Source organism: Ptychodera flava, chromosome 6 (genome assembly GCF_041260155.1).
Source record: "Ptychodera flava strain L36383 chromosome 6, AS_Pfla_20210202, whole genome shotgun sequence".
NCBI lineage: Eukaryota > Metazoa > Hemichordata > Enteropneusta > Ptychoderidae > Ptychodera > Ptychodera flava.
This window is the reverse complement of record NC_091933.1, coordinates 24039739-24056812: the sequence shown is the minus strand read 5'-3', so window position 1 is coordinate 24056812 and position 17074 is coordinate 24039739. Positions and strand designations below refer to the sequence as shown.

Sequence of the window (17074 nt, the reverse complement as noted above, 5' to 3'; positions counted from 1 at the left end):
AATTATTGAACATCTGTATATGCACAAGTATATCAAGTTTTTCATTGAAAAAAAAATTATTCACAATTTTATCATTGACTCCCTTGTATAGTGGATGAACATTTTGGTGAAATTCTAAGGTCAAACTTTTTGTCCTCATGCTAGTTATAACAACCCTATTTCATTTAAGTACACTGATGTAAATTATCAAATATCTATATATGCATAGATATAGCTTTGCATTGAAAAAGTATTACATAGATTTCTTAGATTTTTTTTGTCATCTTGAAAGGGGGGGTCATCAATTTTTTGGTACAATGGGTAGGGGGGATTCACTTATTTTAACTGATGCGCAGGAAGAATTTGCCAGCCACCCCCCGGCCATAATAACTGAACGCTCCCTAACTTTTACGAGATATCGCCATAACACGATGTTCTTATTGTTTAATCCTTCATCTTATGAGGGCCACCCTATACCATGATCTCCAATCCCAAGTAAGGGAGAGTTCAGTTATTGTGGCCGGGGGTTGGGCCGGCAAATTCTTCCTACGCATCAGTCAAAATAAGTGAACACGCTACCCATTGCACCCAAAAATTGATGACCTCTTTTAAGCTGACTAAGCCGACAAAAGTCTCATGACCCCCCCCCTCCCCCATTGCATGAGTAAAGCTCCACACACAGACACCTCTGGAGGGGGGCAATAGAATCCAAATAAAACTATGTAATACTTTTCAATACAAAATTAAATCTATGAATTTATAGATATTTGATAATTGACATTAATGTACTAAATTCGAATAGGGCTGTTACATTAACATAATTTTACTTGATTAGGATATGATGGTTGAAGGTGCATATTATGCATACAAGAAATCTGATTTTGGAATTTCACTGAAAATGTTCTTCCACTATACGCGGGAGTCTATGAGGAAACTATGTATGTATGTATATATATATATATATATATATATATATATATATATATATATATATATATATATATATGTATAATTTTTTATCGAATTTATATTCCACCTTATATTTTACCTTGTTGCACGTTTGGGTGACCCTATTTTCGAAATTTGGAATGGGGGTTACACTGTTTTCGAAAGTTGGAATAGGGGAGTCAGCCACTTTCTGACGTCGGCAAAAATAATCCACCCCCCCCCCCCCCGCGCCGAACAAACTGATCAGACCCTGAACAGGGTCGACTTTTCATCCCAAACCTCCTAAGCATAGGTTGATGACACAGGAAATTTTCCCGTGCTTAAGAAAACTCTTCACATAAGATGAATTAAAGGTATACTGTCACCTGTTCCAATTTTGCAACAGTAATCTAACCAATCACAAATTTTAAGAGGGTGGCTGCTTTTTAAAAACAGCACCCTCACATGGCCATTTTGAATACCAAGGAACGCCCTTTGACTATATATGGGCATATTTAGATTCAATGTGACTGTATACCTTTAAAGACAGTGCTTCCACACTACTGACAGTAGACAGTCGGGGTCACCAATAATACATTTTGTTAGTTAACGTCATCATCGTCTCATGTACAATCACGATAAAACAATTTACTCTCAGTCATCACCTGACGCATTATATAAACTCCTAAGTCTAAGAAAACATACCCTCCCTCCAAAAGAAATATAAAAAATTTTAAACGACGTTATCGAAAGCAAGTGGGCGTGGAAGTTGTTTGCGCTTGTTTACATGCATGGTGTTCCTTGTTCTGATCCATGAAACTTGTTTTTCGAAGGAATACATTGTTAGGAATATGACGCAGTTGTTTTTACGGCGTTGCTGCGATGCCAGCTGTTCTATCGAACGCCAGAGTTCCACCGTTCTTCTTCCAAACAGTTGACATCGCACATTTCCCGCGTCAAAATGGTTGCAGATTTTGTCGCGCATTGACATTGTTTAAAAACCACTGCAAAGCCGTCGACTAAATAATTGGGCTTTATAATGTAAGGACATGGCCAGTACGGGATTTCCAGACTTCCTTGAACTTCTGCAGGCAGAGGAGAGATTCAACGACAGCACGTCGGTGGAAAAAGAAGACGCTCAGGAATGGCTTCGAGTCACCAGGATGAAGAAACTCTTTGATGCGGAGAAGGACTGCATGGATGAAACTGGACAGGACATATTCGATGATTGGGTTTCTGTGAAGGAAAAATTCGTCGCAGAGGATGACACGTCCGGTGACGACGACTCCAAAACAGCGGACGGCGATTCATCGGAGCTAGACAAGTTATTGGACAGAACACCACTGTACATACCGAGCAGGTAAGTGCACAGTGGCTACCGAATTTTTTTTCTCCTTTTTGGCGAAGGAGGTCGAAAAAAGAGCTGAAATTTTGAAAGAGAGAGAGAGAGAGAGAGAGAGAGAGAGAGAGAGAGAGAGAGAGAGAAGGCAGGTCAACCCACAGCGTTATGTGGCCGTCGACATAAAACAAGAAACACAAGAAAAGGCTCTCATTAATATTCAATTTGTAATTCTTGCAGAGGTCAGAGTAGATTACCAAAATGGATGGCTGCAAACTCTAAAACAACGGCGACAACGCGAACACCGGTGACAAAGAACAGTCCGACTCGGAAGATTCCTCACCATTAGATGCTCTTCTTCCCTCAGACACGGTAACTGATGACGAAAGAGGCTTGTCTTTTGTGTGACCTCTCCTGTACATGTCGCGGGAAAATTTATCCATGTTTTTGCTCTGTATATGTAGGCCAATAAATACGTATTGTACAGTTGGTCTTCAAAAACGTGTAATATTCGTTTGATAAATCTTATCATGAAAGGAGAACCGACGAGTACTGATTCTTGACTGATCATCCCGGTCTCCTGTAGTGATCACACACACATTGAGGAAAATATTAAACCAACATCATTTGGCTTACTTTCTTAACATTTTAAAAAAATCCTTGTTGACTTGTTGTGGAGTTTTAACTCTGGGGTGTTTCTATTCAATTTTTATATTTGAAACTGGAGATTTTAGATTAAAAGAACAACATTACCCGAAATAGAAAGCTTTGTTTGATTACGGCCATAGCACATCTATACTTTTTCTCAACAAAAGTAACGCCAATATATAAATGCATTGCCCGTATTATTACGCCACTTGTGAAAATAGCAGTTTCATGTTTAGATTTTTTTTATTTATTTACTTATTTATTTACTTATTTATTTATGTATACATTTATTTATTATTTATTTTACTTTGCTGGACAACCCAAACGGACATTTGGTAAATTTACGAATAATTTTCGCAAACGTAGGAGGTAGGGTCGACTGGTTCAGAAATATACTTGGTCAGTTCTAGGAAAAGCGAAATAGGCCTATAGTTTTACATGTATTTGTCGGGACAATTTATGGTTCTTGGAAGAGATGTCGGTGTTTGCCATGGTGGGATTTGAGTAACTTTTCTCCGCTTGATGTACAGGCACGCAAACCAACGTTAACCAGCGGTGATTTCAAAGCTGCGCTATCGAAACTGACGGAGAAAGTGAAAACGATGGAAGAGAGAGAGCGGCTGTATCTTGAGACTCACGCCCTCACCGATCAACCTCCCGTCGTCGAAGACTTCACAGTAGTAGAGGGCAAGGAGTGTAAAGTAAGGGAAAAGAAGGCCAGAAAGAAGCGAGTGGCGGCCAAATCATCAAAGAGTTGTCAAACGCCCGTTGGAGTAGCCGCCGCTAGGAAGAGTCTATCATTCTTGAACATCTTGCAGAAGAAGTGGAGATTTGTCTTCAAGGGTGATCGTAAGATATACATGGAAAAGAACGAGCAGCCGGGCAGAGGGTGCGAGTCACTTGACATCAGTACCAGCACAGTCGCTCGAGAGTTATTCAGCTCTGGGACTAGTCGCCCCATAGACGAGTATACAGAAGCGAGAAATACCTCAAGTCTGGAAACAGAACGGCTATAAAAACCACGCCATGTCACATTCCGTGTCCGATTTCACTGTGAAAATTAGCAAGTTCAACTATCATGCAACCGTCGATCGTTCCCTACCATTCTAAAAATTCATACCTGATACTTTATCTGATTCAAAAACGCTCGTTTCGTGTGATTTCGGCCGAATTCGACGGACAACTCGCCAAAACCTGGGGGTGAGCAACATTCCGGTCACCTCTTGGGTACCTCCACTTTACTGACGTTGGCGCAGCCTACCCATGAGGGATGACTGGAATGTTGCTCACGCTTATGTTTTGGCCAGGTGTCTCTTGAACTCGGCCGAAAATCACAGGAAATGAGCATTTTGTAAGCAGATGAAGTATCAGGTATGAATTTTCGTGTGATTTTCGGCCGAGTTCAGAAGACACGTCGCCAAAACATAAGGCATGAACAACCTTCCAGTCACCCCTCATGGGTACGCGGCGCTGACGTCAGTAAAGTGGAGGTGCCCAACGTCCACTGTGAGGTGCCCGGAATGTTGCTCACGCTTATGTTTTAGCGACGTGTCCGTCGAATTCGGCCGAAAATCACACGAAACGAGCGTTTGTGAAGCAAATCAAGTACCAGGTATGAATTTTGAGAATGATAGGGAACGGTCGACGGTTACATGATAGATGAACTTGCTACTTTTCACAGTAAAATCGAACATCGAAGTTGACATGGTGGCAAAATCCCTATACGAAATAGTCATTCTGTTTCCAGACTTGAGGTATTTCTCGCTTCTGTATACTTGTCTATGGGGCGACTAGTCCCAGAGCTGAATAACTCTCGAGCGACGGTGGTACCAAGCGAGTCGCACAAACCGTCGGCGAAGCAGGAAGAGAGGCGAAACCGATTGCCAACGGCAAATATGCCGAGAACGGAGACAAGGAGAAAGAAATGGAGAAAGCATGTGCTGACAAACGTGATCGTGGGGACACGGAAATAAATCGTGCTGCAAACGACCAAGGATCCAACAGGCAAAGCAGTGGCTTCCAGCCCACAGCACAGGCATTTGTTCCAATGAGTCAGAAACTTTGCGCGTCCAGTGCTGCTGTGACTAGCACTACGACTTACAAACCGGCACAATCGTTCACCACCAGCGTTTGGTCCACCCTGAGTCACCCCCTCCAACACCATCAACCTCAAAACTCCGCTGTATGGTTCGACCACCAACAGCAAGGACAACAACAAAGTTTCTTTTTCCCGCCCTCGTCTTTCCGCGGCCCGACAAATGTGCACCAACAGCCAGCGATGCAATACCCCGGAGGTGCACCATTATGGTACAACCCTTGCCCACAGCCGCAACGTCCAATGTGCGCAAGAGTACCGTCGATGCTAGAGAATTTCCAGGGACCGATGTCATATGACCAGCGATCACTACGAATGGGAACCGTAATGCAGAGACCTTTCGTCAGGTACATTCACTACGAGAAACAGCGAACTATTGTCTCAGTCCCGTATCCACGTCCTCAGAATCCAAGGTGGTTTCATCCTCATTACCACCGTCAGTGCTGTCCTCCCATTCAACCACAGGCAGTCCCAACGAACAACAACGTGCAACAATATGGAGATGCCAGAATTGCTTCAGTAAAATTCGACGCAAGTCAGGAACTGACACAAAATTCAGTAAATGAAAGGTAATGTATGTGAGAAACCACCTACCATCGTGTAAACTGTAATAATTTACAGATCGCAAAGGGTCATGAAGTACAATGTACAGGTCTTATGAATAATCATCGAATCAAGCTTCAAGCCCATAAATGCAAAAGTATGATTTACAACTTACAATTTACGAGGTCGTGGTCTCTCCATCATTCACATACTCTTGTGTTTGGCTAGAGACTATCGACTACATCCCCCTCCATGTCACCTGTAATCTAAATATGCCCATATATGGTCAAAGGGGCGTTCCTTGGTATTCAAAATGCCCATGTGAGGGCGCTGTTTTTAAATAGCGGCCACCCGCTTAAAATCTGTGATTGGTTAGATTTTCTCTTTCCATGGTAACTGTGGCAAAATTGGAACAGGTGACAGTATACCTTTAATCTAATTTGATTTACAATGTGTAACGGTCTGTAATTATTTTTAACGCTTTCGAAATTTCTTTATCCAACAGTGAAAACAAGTCCACGGTTACTGATGTTATCACGAGTGCTGACAAGCCTCAATCGGACACGGAACAATCGATTCACAACCAGCGACAACCAAGCGGACAAGGGTCAACTAAGGACTACCCTCCGACCCCTAGCCATGCACCGTCAATGTCTGTGAAAACAGAAGTCAACGTTGATCAGTCGCTGACAATTGCTAATCAGCCACAACTGGACATCAACCTGCCACGTCCAAACGAAGACCATTCAAATGTATATTATCTGCCATGTCCGAATAGTATAGCGCTTTATCCACCTTCTGATCAAACTCATCCAAATGCCAATGGGACAAGCCAAGTTCAAAGGAATCAATATTATAGCTCTGTCGAACAAAACCTGCTGCCTAACATACCTTATCCAAATGAGGGCCAACAGATGCCTCATTTGGCATGTCCGAAAGCAATGCCGCTGGGTCCATTTTCCAACCATCTTAGCCGAAATTCAAACCAGCTAAATCTGAATGCGAATCTGACTACTCCGATTCCAAACCAAGCACACTGCTATAACCAGCAACACCAATTCTCCAATCATCTACGCCCATGTATAAATTTACCGAACCAATTACGGGGGAGCTCTCAGCAGCAACTAGGGATAAATAACAATACAAACAAATTTCTTGCTCAAGGAAGCGAGCCACCAGGTTGCAGCGAGACAGGAAACGATACATCATCTACTTTATACAGCAATCTACCTTTCTCAGTCGAAACTCTGGAGCAAGATGTTCAACGAGATTTACTCGGCACGCAGCAGAATTTACCCGACGATATTGAACAGCGCCACCAGCGCCGATGCCGACGTGGACTAAATCCAGAAGTAGCCCCGTTTGTTCTGGAGACCGCTGGTCAAAAATCAGCGCTCTTTCAACAATCTGTCAACAAAGATGGCACTCTTGCCCAAAATTTAGGAATAACAGAAGGTGACAGCGGTGAATCCCCGGTTTGAAATTATGGGGAAATGATTAAATCGAGCGATTTTAAGTCTCAAGGAGATAAAGACAGCAGTATTGTTTAAATATTAAAGTTGAAGTAGCTCGACTGTTTGTTTGTGTGTTTGTCGGTAAGGTGAATGTTCGTGGTGACGTGATAGAAATCGAAAGAGTCGACCATGACAGTGTGCTGAAATAATATGTAGATACATTTGTAATGATAAATTTGCAAACTGATGGAGGAGAAACTTAATTCCCATCTTCTCTTGAGAAGCTTGGAAATTTTCCAAGGTTTGCCAGTGCAAGATTTTGGAAACCATGTATTTCCGAAACAACGGAGGACGCCGAGGCCAGCAAAACAATCTTAACCCTTTATAGAATTGACAGATTCAAAGTAAAAATGATATTATCAAAGTGTAAATGTCGTGAATCCAAATATATGTTTTGTCCTCCCACATTGAAAAAACTCTTATCTGATGGATTTTTTCGTATACTTTATTTCGACAAAACGAGATTGTTGACAAAAAAATCGCGCAGAGCATCTTGTTTCTTGTGTTTCAATCATAATCATAAATGCACATATTTTTAGAAAAATTAAATAGAGTTTCAAAATTGACAATTATTGAAGTTTACTGTAGAGCTAATTAGATCCGTTCGTTGTAGTTCGCTGTTCGTCAAATAGCACTGTATTTTGCATGGGCGCCCTTCGCAGCAGAGTTAAACAAAAGTTCAGACCATTCGCTAGGTGGAAAATTCAGTGTGTCTGGAATCTCAATGGTACAGTCTTAAACATATCCAAATTGCTTAGTTCCGACTTTTTTCAAGCGAAAGCCGGTATAATCTCTGTCAATCAGTATTGAAGGCAATAGCGAATCAAAGTTGGCAGAGGTCGCAGTTTTGTCAATCATTAACGTCCAGACGACCTCAAGGATTGCCGAAGATATCATCCGAGAAACGTTGGCTCACGTGTTATAAACGAGACGGTGGTTGGGAAAACTACGTATAGAAGAAAACAAACATGAAACTGGTCGTTTTGGGAGCGACTGGACGAACCGGCGCGTTACTGGTGCAGCAGGCTCTCGATGAGGGACACGATGTCGTCGCCATGGTCAGAAATCCGTCAAAAATGAAGATTAAACATGACAACCTCAAGGTAACTAATGCGTGTTGTAGTCAGTGTTTGTGTAAATCCCTTACTGTAACAGGGCATGCATTTAAGCGTAAATCAAATGAAATATTTCTCTTCATTCACAAAACAAATGCGAATAGATCGTCCTACAAGAAACAAAGATTCAAGTTACCTGTCGTGTCTTCCTCTGGCTAACACTGAGTCACCAAACACAATAAGATGTATAAACAGTACAGCAGTAAGTTGGGAAAAACTGCAGGCGACGTGTTTACGTAATAAATATTTGCCACTTATCTTTAAGTCTTGCCCGTTAGGGTATATTCAGTTTAGGCAATCAAATTTTATTCGTTTCAATATGCGCAACCTGAAGCAGAAGATCATTCTGATAAAGATTAGTGTACCAGGGTTATATGAACAAAATGTTCGTGTGGTCACATTAACATAGACTATGGGTAAGTGAACAAAAAAACATTACCTCTCTGTCCAAAAGCAGAGAGCGGTAAGTTAATATTTACACAACGGCGATAGCAATTTACAATCGATGATACCAAGGTGTATGTAACGGATGCTTTGCACAACCATGTTCACCCATACGTGTGATCATGTAGCTGAGACAAGCAAAACCATCGTAAGAGCTGGGATGTCAAAACGGTTTTCTGATCATGTGATATTGGAACACCGTTGTGCAGTAAACTTGCCCAAAAGAAATTCTGGCATAGACAGAAAAATATTTTTATTTTAAACGAATTTGTTATTTTTATAAGACTACAGCGCAGTGGAAGCAAATTTCTCTTTCGGTCGGCCTTGTGAACACCGTGGTAAGGTTTATTAGTCTTAACTTATGACAGTATGGCGAGCTTTCTTAATTTTGCATTTTCTCGAACTTAACAAGAAGCTATATTTTTTATATTAATTTATTGTATGCTTTCGACAATCGTTGTGAGGGTATATTCACTGATTGATTCATCGTGAGAGGGAGACCGACGTCTCTTGCTCGCTTTTACTGCCTGTCGAGATCCTTAACAATGTTCGAAACTTCAAATTCACAGGTTGTCGAAGCCAATGTCCTCTCCAGCGAGTCTCTGCAGTCGTGCTTTTCTGGCCAAGATGCAGTCCTGTCTTGCCTTGGCACGCCGCCCAAGTTATTCTCGCAAATCACGTTTTACCAGGAGACGATGAAAGCCATCATTGCGGCCATGAGAGAATCGGACGTATACCGGCTTGTGTGCGTGACGGCATGGTGTACAATATGTAAGTGAAGGGTCACTCACATGTTAGGTTTTATCACTCAGCAGAGTCTCAAAATACGTGAAATTCTCGAAACCAATCAGATTTACGAGCCCAACCGACATTTGTTTTTTATCAATGGTGTTTGAGGCGAATGGCACTATGATTACTTCTCTGCGCTTTCTCCTTGGTGACAAGGTGAATGATGAACAGCGTTATCCAGCTGAAATTATTGTGATCAATACTGTATATACCATGTGCGACATAATTATAGAAGATGATCGCGCCTCTAATTAGAGTATTTCCTGCAGTGCTACATGGCACTCTGTCAATAACGCAACGATAATTTTACATGATTCCATTTTCCCCGGTCAGCGAACCCAAAGGATCCTGGACCCGCGGCGATTGAAAAATTCGTGAAGCCGCTTTTCCTCAAGAAAGCCCTGGCAAGCATGGAAGTCATGGAAAGGTACCTCTTCGGCGAATGTAATGATATCAGTGTCACCGTCGTCAGACCTGGAAGACTAACAAACGAAAGGAGAAGCGGTGAGTTATTCCCATCATGGAAGCGCCATGCATTCAGTATGAAAGATTGTGTCCATAGTTTACACATTCTTGGGTATCGTTTCGGAAGTTATTGATATTTATGCTGTTGCTAAACCGACGCTCGGTTACTGTTTTGAAGCTTCAGTCTTTCCGAATGGATATTTTGCTAAAGACAAGCAATGATGAAATTAATATTATTAAATCCAAGCATTGATATTATTTCTACACTCACCTGCTTTGCGCTCTCTCTCTCTCTCTCTCTCTCTCTCTCTCTCTCTCTCTCTCTCTCTCTCTCTCTCCAAAACAGAGAGCGACTTCAAAGTCGAAGAACGCCAGTTCGTCAAAGGGGGTGTCGGTCAAGTCCCAAGGGCAAACCTAGCCAAGTTTATGCTGTTGACGTTGACAACGGATGAGTATAACGGAAAAGGCGTCGCCATAGATATGACTAAGCCGCCCAAAAAATAGTTAAATATTACTGAACAAAGTCAAAAACATGCGCATTCTGCAGCCAAAATTATCATATATTTTGTTGAGTTTTCATGTAATGGTGGCGGAAGAAGTCTGGTTACGTCATAAAAGTAGTTGTCATAAATTTCTGTAAGATGCTGTAATGTAGGAGAAAATGTAATGAAACATCGTTCCATCGAAAGAGTCTTCCATTATTATATATAAACTAAACTCCGTGTAACGAACAAATCAAGGACCACAATCACTTACTATCGTGCCCCTCTCCTGCGGTCATCACACCATCGCAAGACAGTTTTCTCCACAAGACATTTTGAAAAAAAAGACTTCAAGTTATGAAAGCTCATCTGAAATTCTTGTAAATACTCACGATCTGTAATGTATTCGGGTGAGATTGAGATGGAAAGGAGCATATCCTTAAAGAATCTGAGCCCCTTTCAAGAAAATATCCAGGAAAAGGCTTCCGAAGAAAAGATGGAAAGTACATTTAACACGATTGGAACTAATTTGGGATGATTGAATGGTGAATCTGGCAAATGTATGCTCATCTGCTTTTCTTTTCAAGTTACATACTTGTTTTTCTGAGTAATTTGTAATATTGCAACATTCAGATGTAGGGCGCGGGCACCTAACACTTTTGAGAAATTTGAAAATATGTAGATCCAATTATCCCAAATTAGTTCTAATCGTGTTATTCATGAAGAAATGAATCTAAAACTTGCAGTTTTCACCGAGAATCATTTTCATGTAATGTGTTTACTCAACTTTCCTAATTTCATTTAATTAAAGTCTCAGCGTTTTGTTGTGAAACACTCGAATATCGTTATACAAAATCATTGTAATTAATGTCTGATCAAATATCAACAACGGGGTTTTGAATTTTTATATGGAAAATGTTCTGTTATATGACGACATTTACCGATGTTGCACGGCAACAGGTGAGCAACTTCGACCATTCTGTGTGGTTTGATGAAAACAAGTGTGCCCATACTTCGTGGAAAGAGAGTATATCGTCATTGCCAATCTCTGTGCAAGTCCAGTCATTTTGCCGCGAGGCTTGAAGAGAAAGCGATTTGATATTGTGGATGAAAATAGGACCTTCGTCCAAAATGCAGATTTTGGCAGCGTTCCTTGAGACAATGATTGTAAGCGTGGTGCTATCTTTGTCACCAGCTAGCTGTAGCGTCGGTGATGCTAACACTCAGGTTTACAGTAGACATGGAGATGTCTTGATTGGAGGATTGTTCCCTTTGCACGACTACGATGAAAACTTGGCCCAGTGCGGCAGCCTGCTCAACATGTCAGCGCTGAGGATGGTTGAGGCCATGGCCTTCGCTGTTGACAAGATAAACCGCGACGAATCAATCTTGCCGAACGTTACCGTCGGTTTTGAGATCTACGATACTTGCCTAGACGAGATGACGACGCTGGAGCAGTCTCTCGCATTGGTCCCGGCGCAGCGATCATTTCTTTGCTTGAACCGGGGATCGCCCGTCTCGACACAAGAACACCTGTACGGAAAGGTATTCGACAGTTTACCCGTGTGTAGAACGTACATGGCCGCTGCCGTCGGTGCGAGGAGAAGCACATCGAGTGTTCAGGCCGCAAGTTTGCTGGGCATCTATCGGCTGCCGCAGATCAGCTACCTCTCAACCTGCGATGATTTGAGCAACAAGCACAAATACCCGTTCTTTATGCGCACAGTTCCGCCGGACAAGTATCAAATCCGCGCTATGGCGAGCCTTCTGATGTATTTCAATTGGACGTTTGCTTCGGTGGTGTACTCGGACGAGCTGTACGGCACTGGTGGTGCCTCTTCGTTCTTTAGCCTTGCCGAAGATATCGGCATCTGCATCACTACACTTTTCCGGCTCTCACAGAGTTCCTCTGAGGCCGATTACGATGATGTCATAAAGGGACTTCTCAGCTATTCACCAGAAGCCAAGGTGGTAGTCTTGTTCGCGCATTCGGACGAGGTAAACTCGTTACTTGCGGCCAGCGTCAGGGCCAATGTCGTTGGAGAGTTTATTTGGATCGGCAGTGATAGTTGGGGCTCGGATGGCCTGGAGAGACTCCAGGGAAATGAAGGGGCGGCGTTCGGTGAGTAATAATCCCGGGTGAAGGACAGCTTTGCTAGGCCTAAGTATCAATACGTGAAAATTGTGGGCCTTGATCTGCGCTTTTACTGAATGTGTCGACCTATTGGTCTGTATTTCACAATTTATGTCTGATAACTAAGTATTTGTTTGGGGGGGGGGGCAGTGTTTGATGACTGCATATATTAGCAGGACAGTGCAAGTCTTGAAGGACCGTTACTAGGGTCATAAAATCATATTTTCCGAACGAATGAAGAAATTATAAATAAACTGCCGAGGCTGAAAACTTTTCACAATAAATATAAAATCTACCCATTCGAGTTTGAGAAATTCGATGAAATATTTTGTTTTATGTTTGTTTAGCCATTTCTATTCTCACAAAATTTTAACCGCCAGAACGTAATATACTGCCCGCCTTCAAAGTACATAATATATATATTGTGCATGCGTAGCAGTCAAAAAAGTGCCACGGTTGAGGTAACGTATAATAAAATTCATCTGAATTACTTATGCTCTGCTGTTCAAGCCATACTGTACCGCGCGTTTACATGGTATACACTTATTAGTAAAGGGAGGCAGTCGACCGAAATCTGCTCAAAGGTTGCTGGGGACCCCTACGACCGATGTAGACACTGTATCTAGGGTACGTTGGCGATCGATTGATGAAAGTTAAAACATGTTTGTTAACAATGAATATCGTAAAATTTAAATGTTGCAGCTGTGTTTACTTGATGTTATACATGAAATACATTGTTTGTAAACAAGAAAGTCGCACACGCGCAGTTCCGACGACTGCTTCCCTTTAATATTGAGACCTGGGTCACATTCTTTTTAGCTGTCAAAGGTATACTGCGTGCATGTAGTATTTTTTGTCTTCTTTGATAAAATTTTGTGTCCAAATTCTATATTTCTTCTTGGCGCTGTTTCTCCAGGCTCAATTCTCTTCAAGCCATACTCCGCGCAAGTACCAGAATTTGATGACTACTTCTCGTCCATCGTGCCGTCAAAGAGTGACAACCCGTGGATGTACGAGTTTATGGAAGAGTACACTGACTGCTCCAAGTATCCTAACTTGACTGGGAAAGAGAGTTGTGATGCACCGGGACTCCTGAGCCACACAAACACTGACGATCACGTAGCTCTGGTTATTGATGCGGTTTACGCTGTCGCCCTGGCAACTCATGTGATCCAGGAGCGGTACTGCCCGGAAGAGGAACCTCTGTGCGAGGCGATTACTCCGCCTATTGGAGACGTGTTGATGGGGACACTCTTTCAGCTTAACTTCACAGGTTCTAGCGGCACGGTCAGCTTCGACGAAAACGGGGACCCTCCGGGCGCCTATGTTATCAGCAACGTCCAGATGACGGACGACGGAGAGTTCGTCATGGTTCCAGTCGGAAGGTGGGAGCAGAACGGAGAGAACCTCGGGGATTTGGTCATGTTTGGGCAGATCAACTGGTTTAACGGCACTTCTCAGTGGAGTTACAACACGACCGCAGAGAGCGGAAGCGTCCCAAGCTCCACTTGCAGCCAGCCGTGCAAGGCCGACGAGATCACGATGAGGTCGACGGAGTGGCAGTGCTGCTGGCTGTGCCAGCGGTGTCAGCAACGCGAAATCATGGTGAAAAACGACACGGAGTGTCAGCCTTGCGGTGGCTTCACCTGGCCACACCACGATCTCCACCACTGTGAAGAGATACCGCCAGACTACCTGAAATGGTCAAACCCGTGGGCCATCACTTTCGCAATCATCGCTTCTATTGGCCTCCTCGCTGCTCTTACTACGGTTGGTGTCTACATAGCCAATAACGACAACCGTCTTATCAAGGCATCGAGTCGTGAACTCTGCTATATATTACTCATTGGCATCATTTTCCTATACATCTCGGCATTTTACCACCTGGCCAAGCCATCCGATGTTATTTGTTATTTCCGTCGATGGACTTCGGTGTCGCTTTGCATGATCTACGCTCCCTTAGCAACGAAGACCAACCGCATATACCGAATATTTGCCGATGGTAAGAAGTCCGCCAAGAGACCACGTTTTGTCAGCTCCCAGGCGCAGGTGACCATTGCTGCTACATTAATATCTATCCAGGTAAGGAGACAGCGATGGCGTAATGACAAACAAAGCCACAAAACGCCGCCATGTTTCATTATTGTACAATTGATCTGACAGCCCAAACTTGTCAGGCGATGTACACATATCTACCTATACCTACCTACCTACCCACCCATCTACCTACCCACCCATCTACCTACCTACCAACCCACCACCCACCCACCCACCCACCTACCTACCTACATACACAAATTCACACATACATACATACATACATACATACATACATACATACATACATACATACATACATACATACACAAATTCACACATACATACATACATACATACATACATACATACATACATACATACATACATACATACGTTTAATGGCATGTTTGGTGGAAAGTTGGCATGTGAAAATCACTGACTTTTCAGTGCATCATACGTCTCGTGGATAATGACGGAATTGTACATGTTCATAAAGATGTTCATAAAAGTATGGCAATTAAACGGAATACAATTATTGTAAAGCTCTTCCCTCTTTCCTTCGATTGTTTCTGTGTTTGCCTACGTCCCTGTCATACTTCCATCAGAATCATCGGAGAATTTTAACGAGTTTCTTTCCTCTTGTATACGATTTGCAGGTTATTATCACGACCGCGCTGATTGTCGTGTATCCACCAGAAGCCATCCTGGTCATGGCCGACCCGACTAAGGCGTACGTAGATCTCATGTGTCGGCCGTCACTGGAGGCCAAGATGTCATCGCTCTCCTACATCATCGCCCTGCTGTGCGCTAGTGCCTGGCAAGCCTTCAAGACCCGCAAACTTCCCGCCAATTACAACGAATCTAGATTCATCACATTCAGCGTCTTCTCCGCTCTGATGATAGTCGTAGCGGTGGTGCCGGCCAGTTTCCTATCGATATCCTCCAAGTATAAAATGGTGTACAGCGTGATGGGTCTCCTGCTGAATGGCTCCATCATTCTTGCCAGCATTTTCTTCCCGAAGATATTCGCCATCTACTTCGTTGAGGAAGACGATCTCAACGTTCAAGGTCACAGTCCCCATCAGTCCAAAGCTTGCCGCGTTCCAGGCGACACTCACGGGCAGATATCTCACATCCCGGTGACCACACTTCCGACCAGCAAAGGCACTGAAAATGATGAAACGAAATCCAAGAGGACTTCGGCCGTCTTCAAATTGTTTGGCTTCTTCCCGAAAACGAAAGTCTCTGATTCTACCGTACATTTACGGGAAGAGGACAGCACTCATGAAGACCGGGAAACAGAGAAAAGTTACAGTCTGCATCGGCAAAATTCCGTAACCTGTCTGGAAAAAAGATCACGCGACATAGAGTCAGAGATTTAGGTGGTATTGGCTGAAAATCAGATTGTAAATATGACGTGACACGTAACAAGTTTGTGTCGGACAAAGAAGACGCTTCAAATCAAACGAATCTAACGATTATGGGAAGTAGTTATAGAGAATTTGAGAGACAGATGAAACTTGAGATAGACGAAACTTTTAAAATCCATGGAATCAGTCGCCTTGAAGGAAAAACGCATTTAAAAGGGGATAGAATATCAGGGGACATATATACTTTCGATGGGGTAAAGCCATTTGGTGTGAATAAAGTCTCGAGTTCAGCAACGAAATTATATTCAATAATTGATTGTTGAACTGTCGTAAGTGTTTGTTTTAATGGATTGTATCGGAAATAGTAGTAAACATGACAATTATTTTTCAAATGAATGTTTAGCGAAGCTTAAAAAAACAAAGTCCTGACTACGTCCGTATGGCTGTATTACTATTCGACTCTGGGCTTCTATCCAAAGCATTTACTTTTTAGTCTTAATTGTGTATTGGATATGTAAAGTAAGGTAGTCGAAATGTCCACTGATTTCCTGAAATACAAATTACGTACCGTATACACAATGAACAATGATCCTCGGTTTGCCTAGGGTGTACTCGGAAATTGCCGAGTAGGTTGGACCATTTCTAAGACCCCATATCGGACTGTTCTAAGATGATTCTTTCTGGTTTATACGCCCATGATGGCTCAGATATCAAGCTGCAAAACATAATGAGTAACGACAACTCTATACCGGTGCGCTGGTGCATGTAACAGCCGCATTGCACGGCGTTTTGACATGTCGAGCACTGTACATGCTGGCATGGCAGGAGGAACTGTCCGTTGAGGGAGGTCTTCAATAAAGCATTGACCACAGGGTGTTGTCTACATGTCCGTCCCCAGGGGTGGGTAGGTGTTTCGTTGTATCGCTAATAAAGATATATTCTACCAACCTTTGGTGTTTCGGTCTTAATTAGCACTGCCCTTGACAATCTTGCGTATACGTTTTATCAACATGCTGCGTATATTATCTGATGAGTTTGAGTGCCTAATTAGCCAAAGTAATCAAGGGTAAATTACTAATCTGTGGACGCTCTCACCAGATTATCACCGGATTAAATTTGACAAAGTCAATAACGAACGCACCAGCAAGGTTGCTGGTGCGTTCGTTATTGACTTTGTCAAATTTAATCCG

General features: G+C 42.7%; 3 protein-coding genes across 3 annotated transcripts; all 3 read left to right on the top strand.

Moving 5' to 3' along the window:
• Window positions 1-1906: 1906 nt before the first annotated feature.
• Window positions 1907-2772, top strand: LOC139134299 (uncharacterized). The gene is made up of 2 exons (XM_070701190.1): window positions 1907-2266; window positions 2486-2772. Exons 1-2 carry the CDS (start codon window positions 1956-1958, stop codon window positions 2592-2594), a joined length of 420 nt encoding a protein of 139 aa, XP_070557291.1. The 5' UTR covers window positions 1907-1955; the 3' UTR covers window positions 2595-2772.
• A 723-nt stretch (window positions 2773-3495) lies between these two features.
• Window positions 3496-7138, top strand: LOC139134397 (uncharacterized). Its single transcript, XM_070701258.1, has 3 exons — window positions 3496-3782; window positions 4712-5557; window positions 6037-7138. The coding sequence occupies exons 1-3, from the start codon at window positions 3496-3498 to the stop codon at window positions 7010-7012; spliced, it is 2109 nt and encodes a 702-aa protein (XP_070557359.1). The 3' UTR covers window positions 7013-7138.
• A 2575-nt stretch (window positions 7139-9713) lies between these two features.
• Window positions 9714-16286, top strand: LOC139135254 (metabotropic glutamate receptor 3-like). Its single transcript, XM_070702551.1, has 4 exons — window positions 9714-9897; window positions 10205-12462; window positions 13391-14556; window positions 15171-16286. Exons 2-4 carry the CDS (start codon window positions 11448-11450, stop codon window positions 15894-15896), a joined length of 2907 nt encoding a protein of 968 aa, XP_070558652.1. The 5' UTR covers window positions 9714-9897; window positions 10205-11447; the 3' UTR covers window positions 15897-16286.
• The last annotated feature ends 788 nt before the right edge of the window (window positions 16287-17074 follow it).

Excerpts from the sequence above, each read along its gene's own strand:
- LOC139134299 (XM_070701190.1), top strand. The coding sequence starts at position 1,956 with ATGGCCAGTACGGGATTTCCAGACTTCCTTGAACTTCTGCAGGCAGAG. Across the intron at positions 2,267-2,485 it reads CCACTGTACATACCGAGCAG|AGGTCAGAGTAGATTACCAA; the intron begins GTAAGTGCACAG and ends TAATTCTTGCAG.
- LOC139134397 (XM_070701258.1), top strand. The coding sequence starts at position 3,496 with ATGGAAGAGAGAGAGCGGCTGTATCTTGAGACTCACGCCCTCACCGAT. Across the intron at positions 3,783-4,711 it reads AACGAGCAGCCGGGCAGAGG|CGACGGTGGTACCAAGCGAG; the intron begins GTGCGAGTCACT and ends ATAACTCTCGAG. Across the intron at positions 5,558-6,036 it reads CAAAATTCAGTAAATGAAAG|TGAAAACAAGTCCACGGTTA; the intron begins GTAATGTATGTG and ends TTTATCCAACAG.
- LOC139135254 (XM_070702551.1), top strand. The coding sequence starts at position 11,448 with ATGAAAATAGGACCTTCGTCCAAAATGCAGATTTTGGCAGCGTTCCTT. Across the intron at positions 12,463-13,390 it reads AAATGAAGGGGCGGCGTTCG|GCTCAATTCTCTTCAAGCCA; the intron begins GTGAGTAATAAT and ends CTGTTTCTCCAG. Across the intron at positions 14,557-15,170 it reads CTACATTAATATCTATCCAG|GTTATTATCACGACCGCGCT; the intron begins GTAAGGAGACAG and ends TACGATTTGCAG.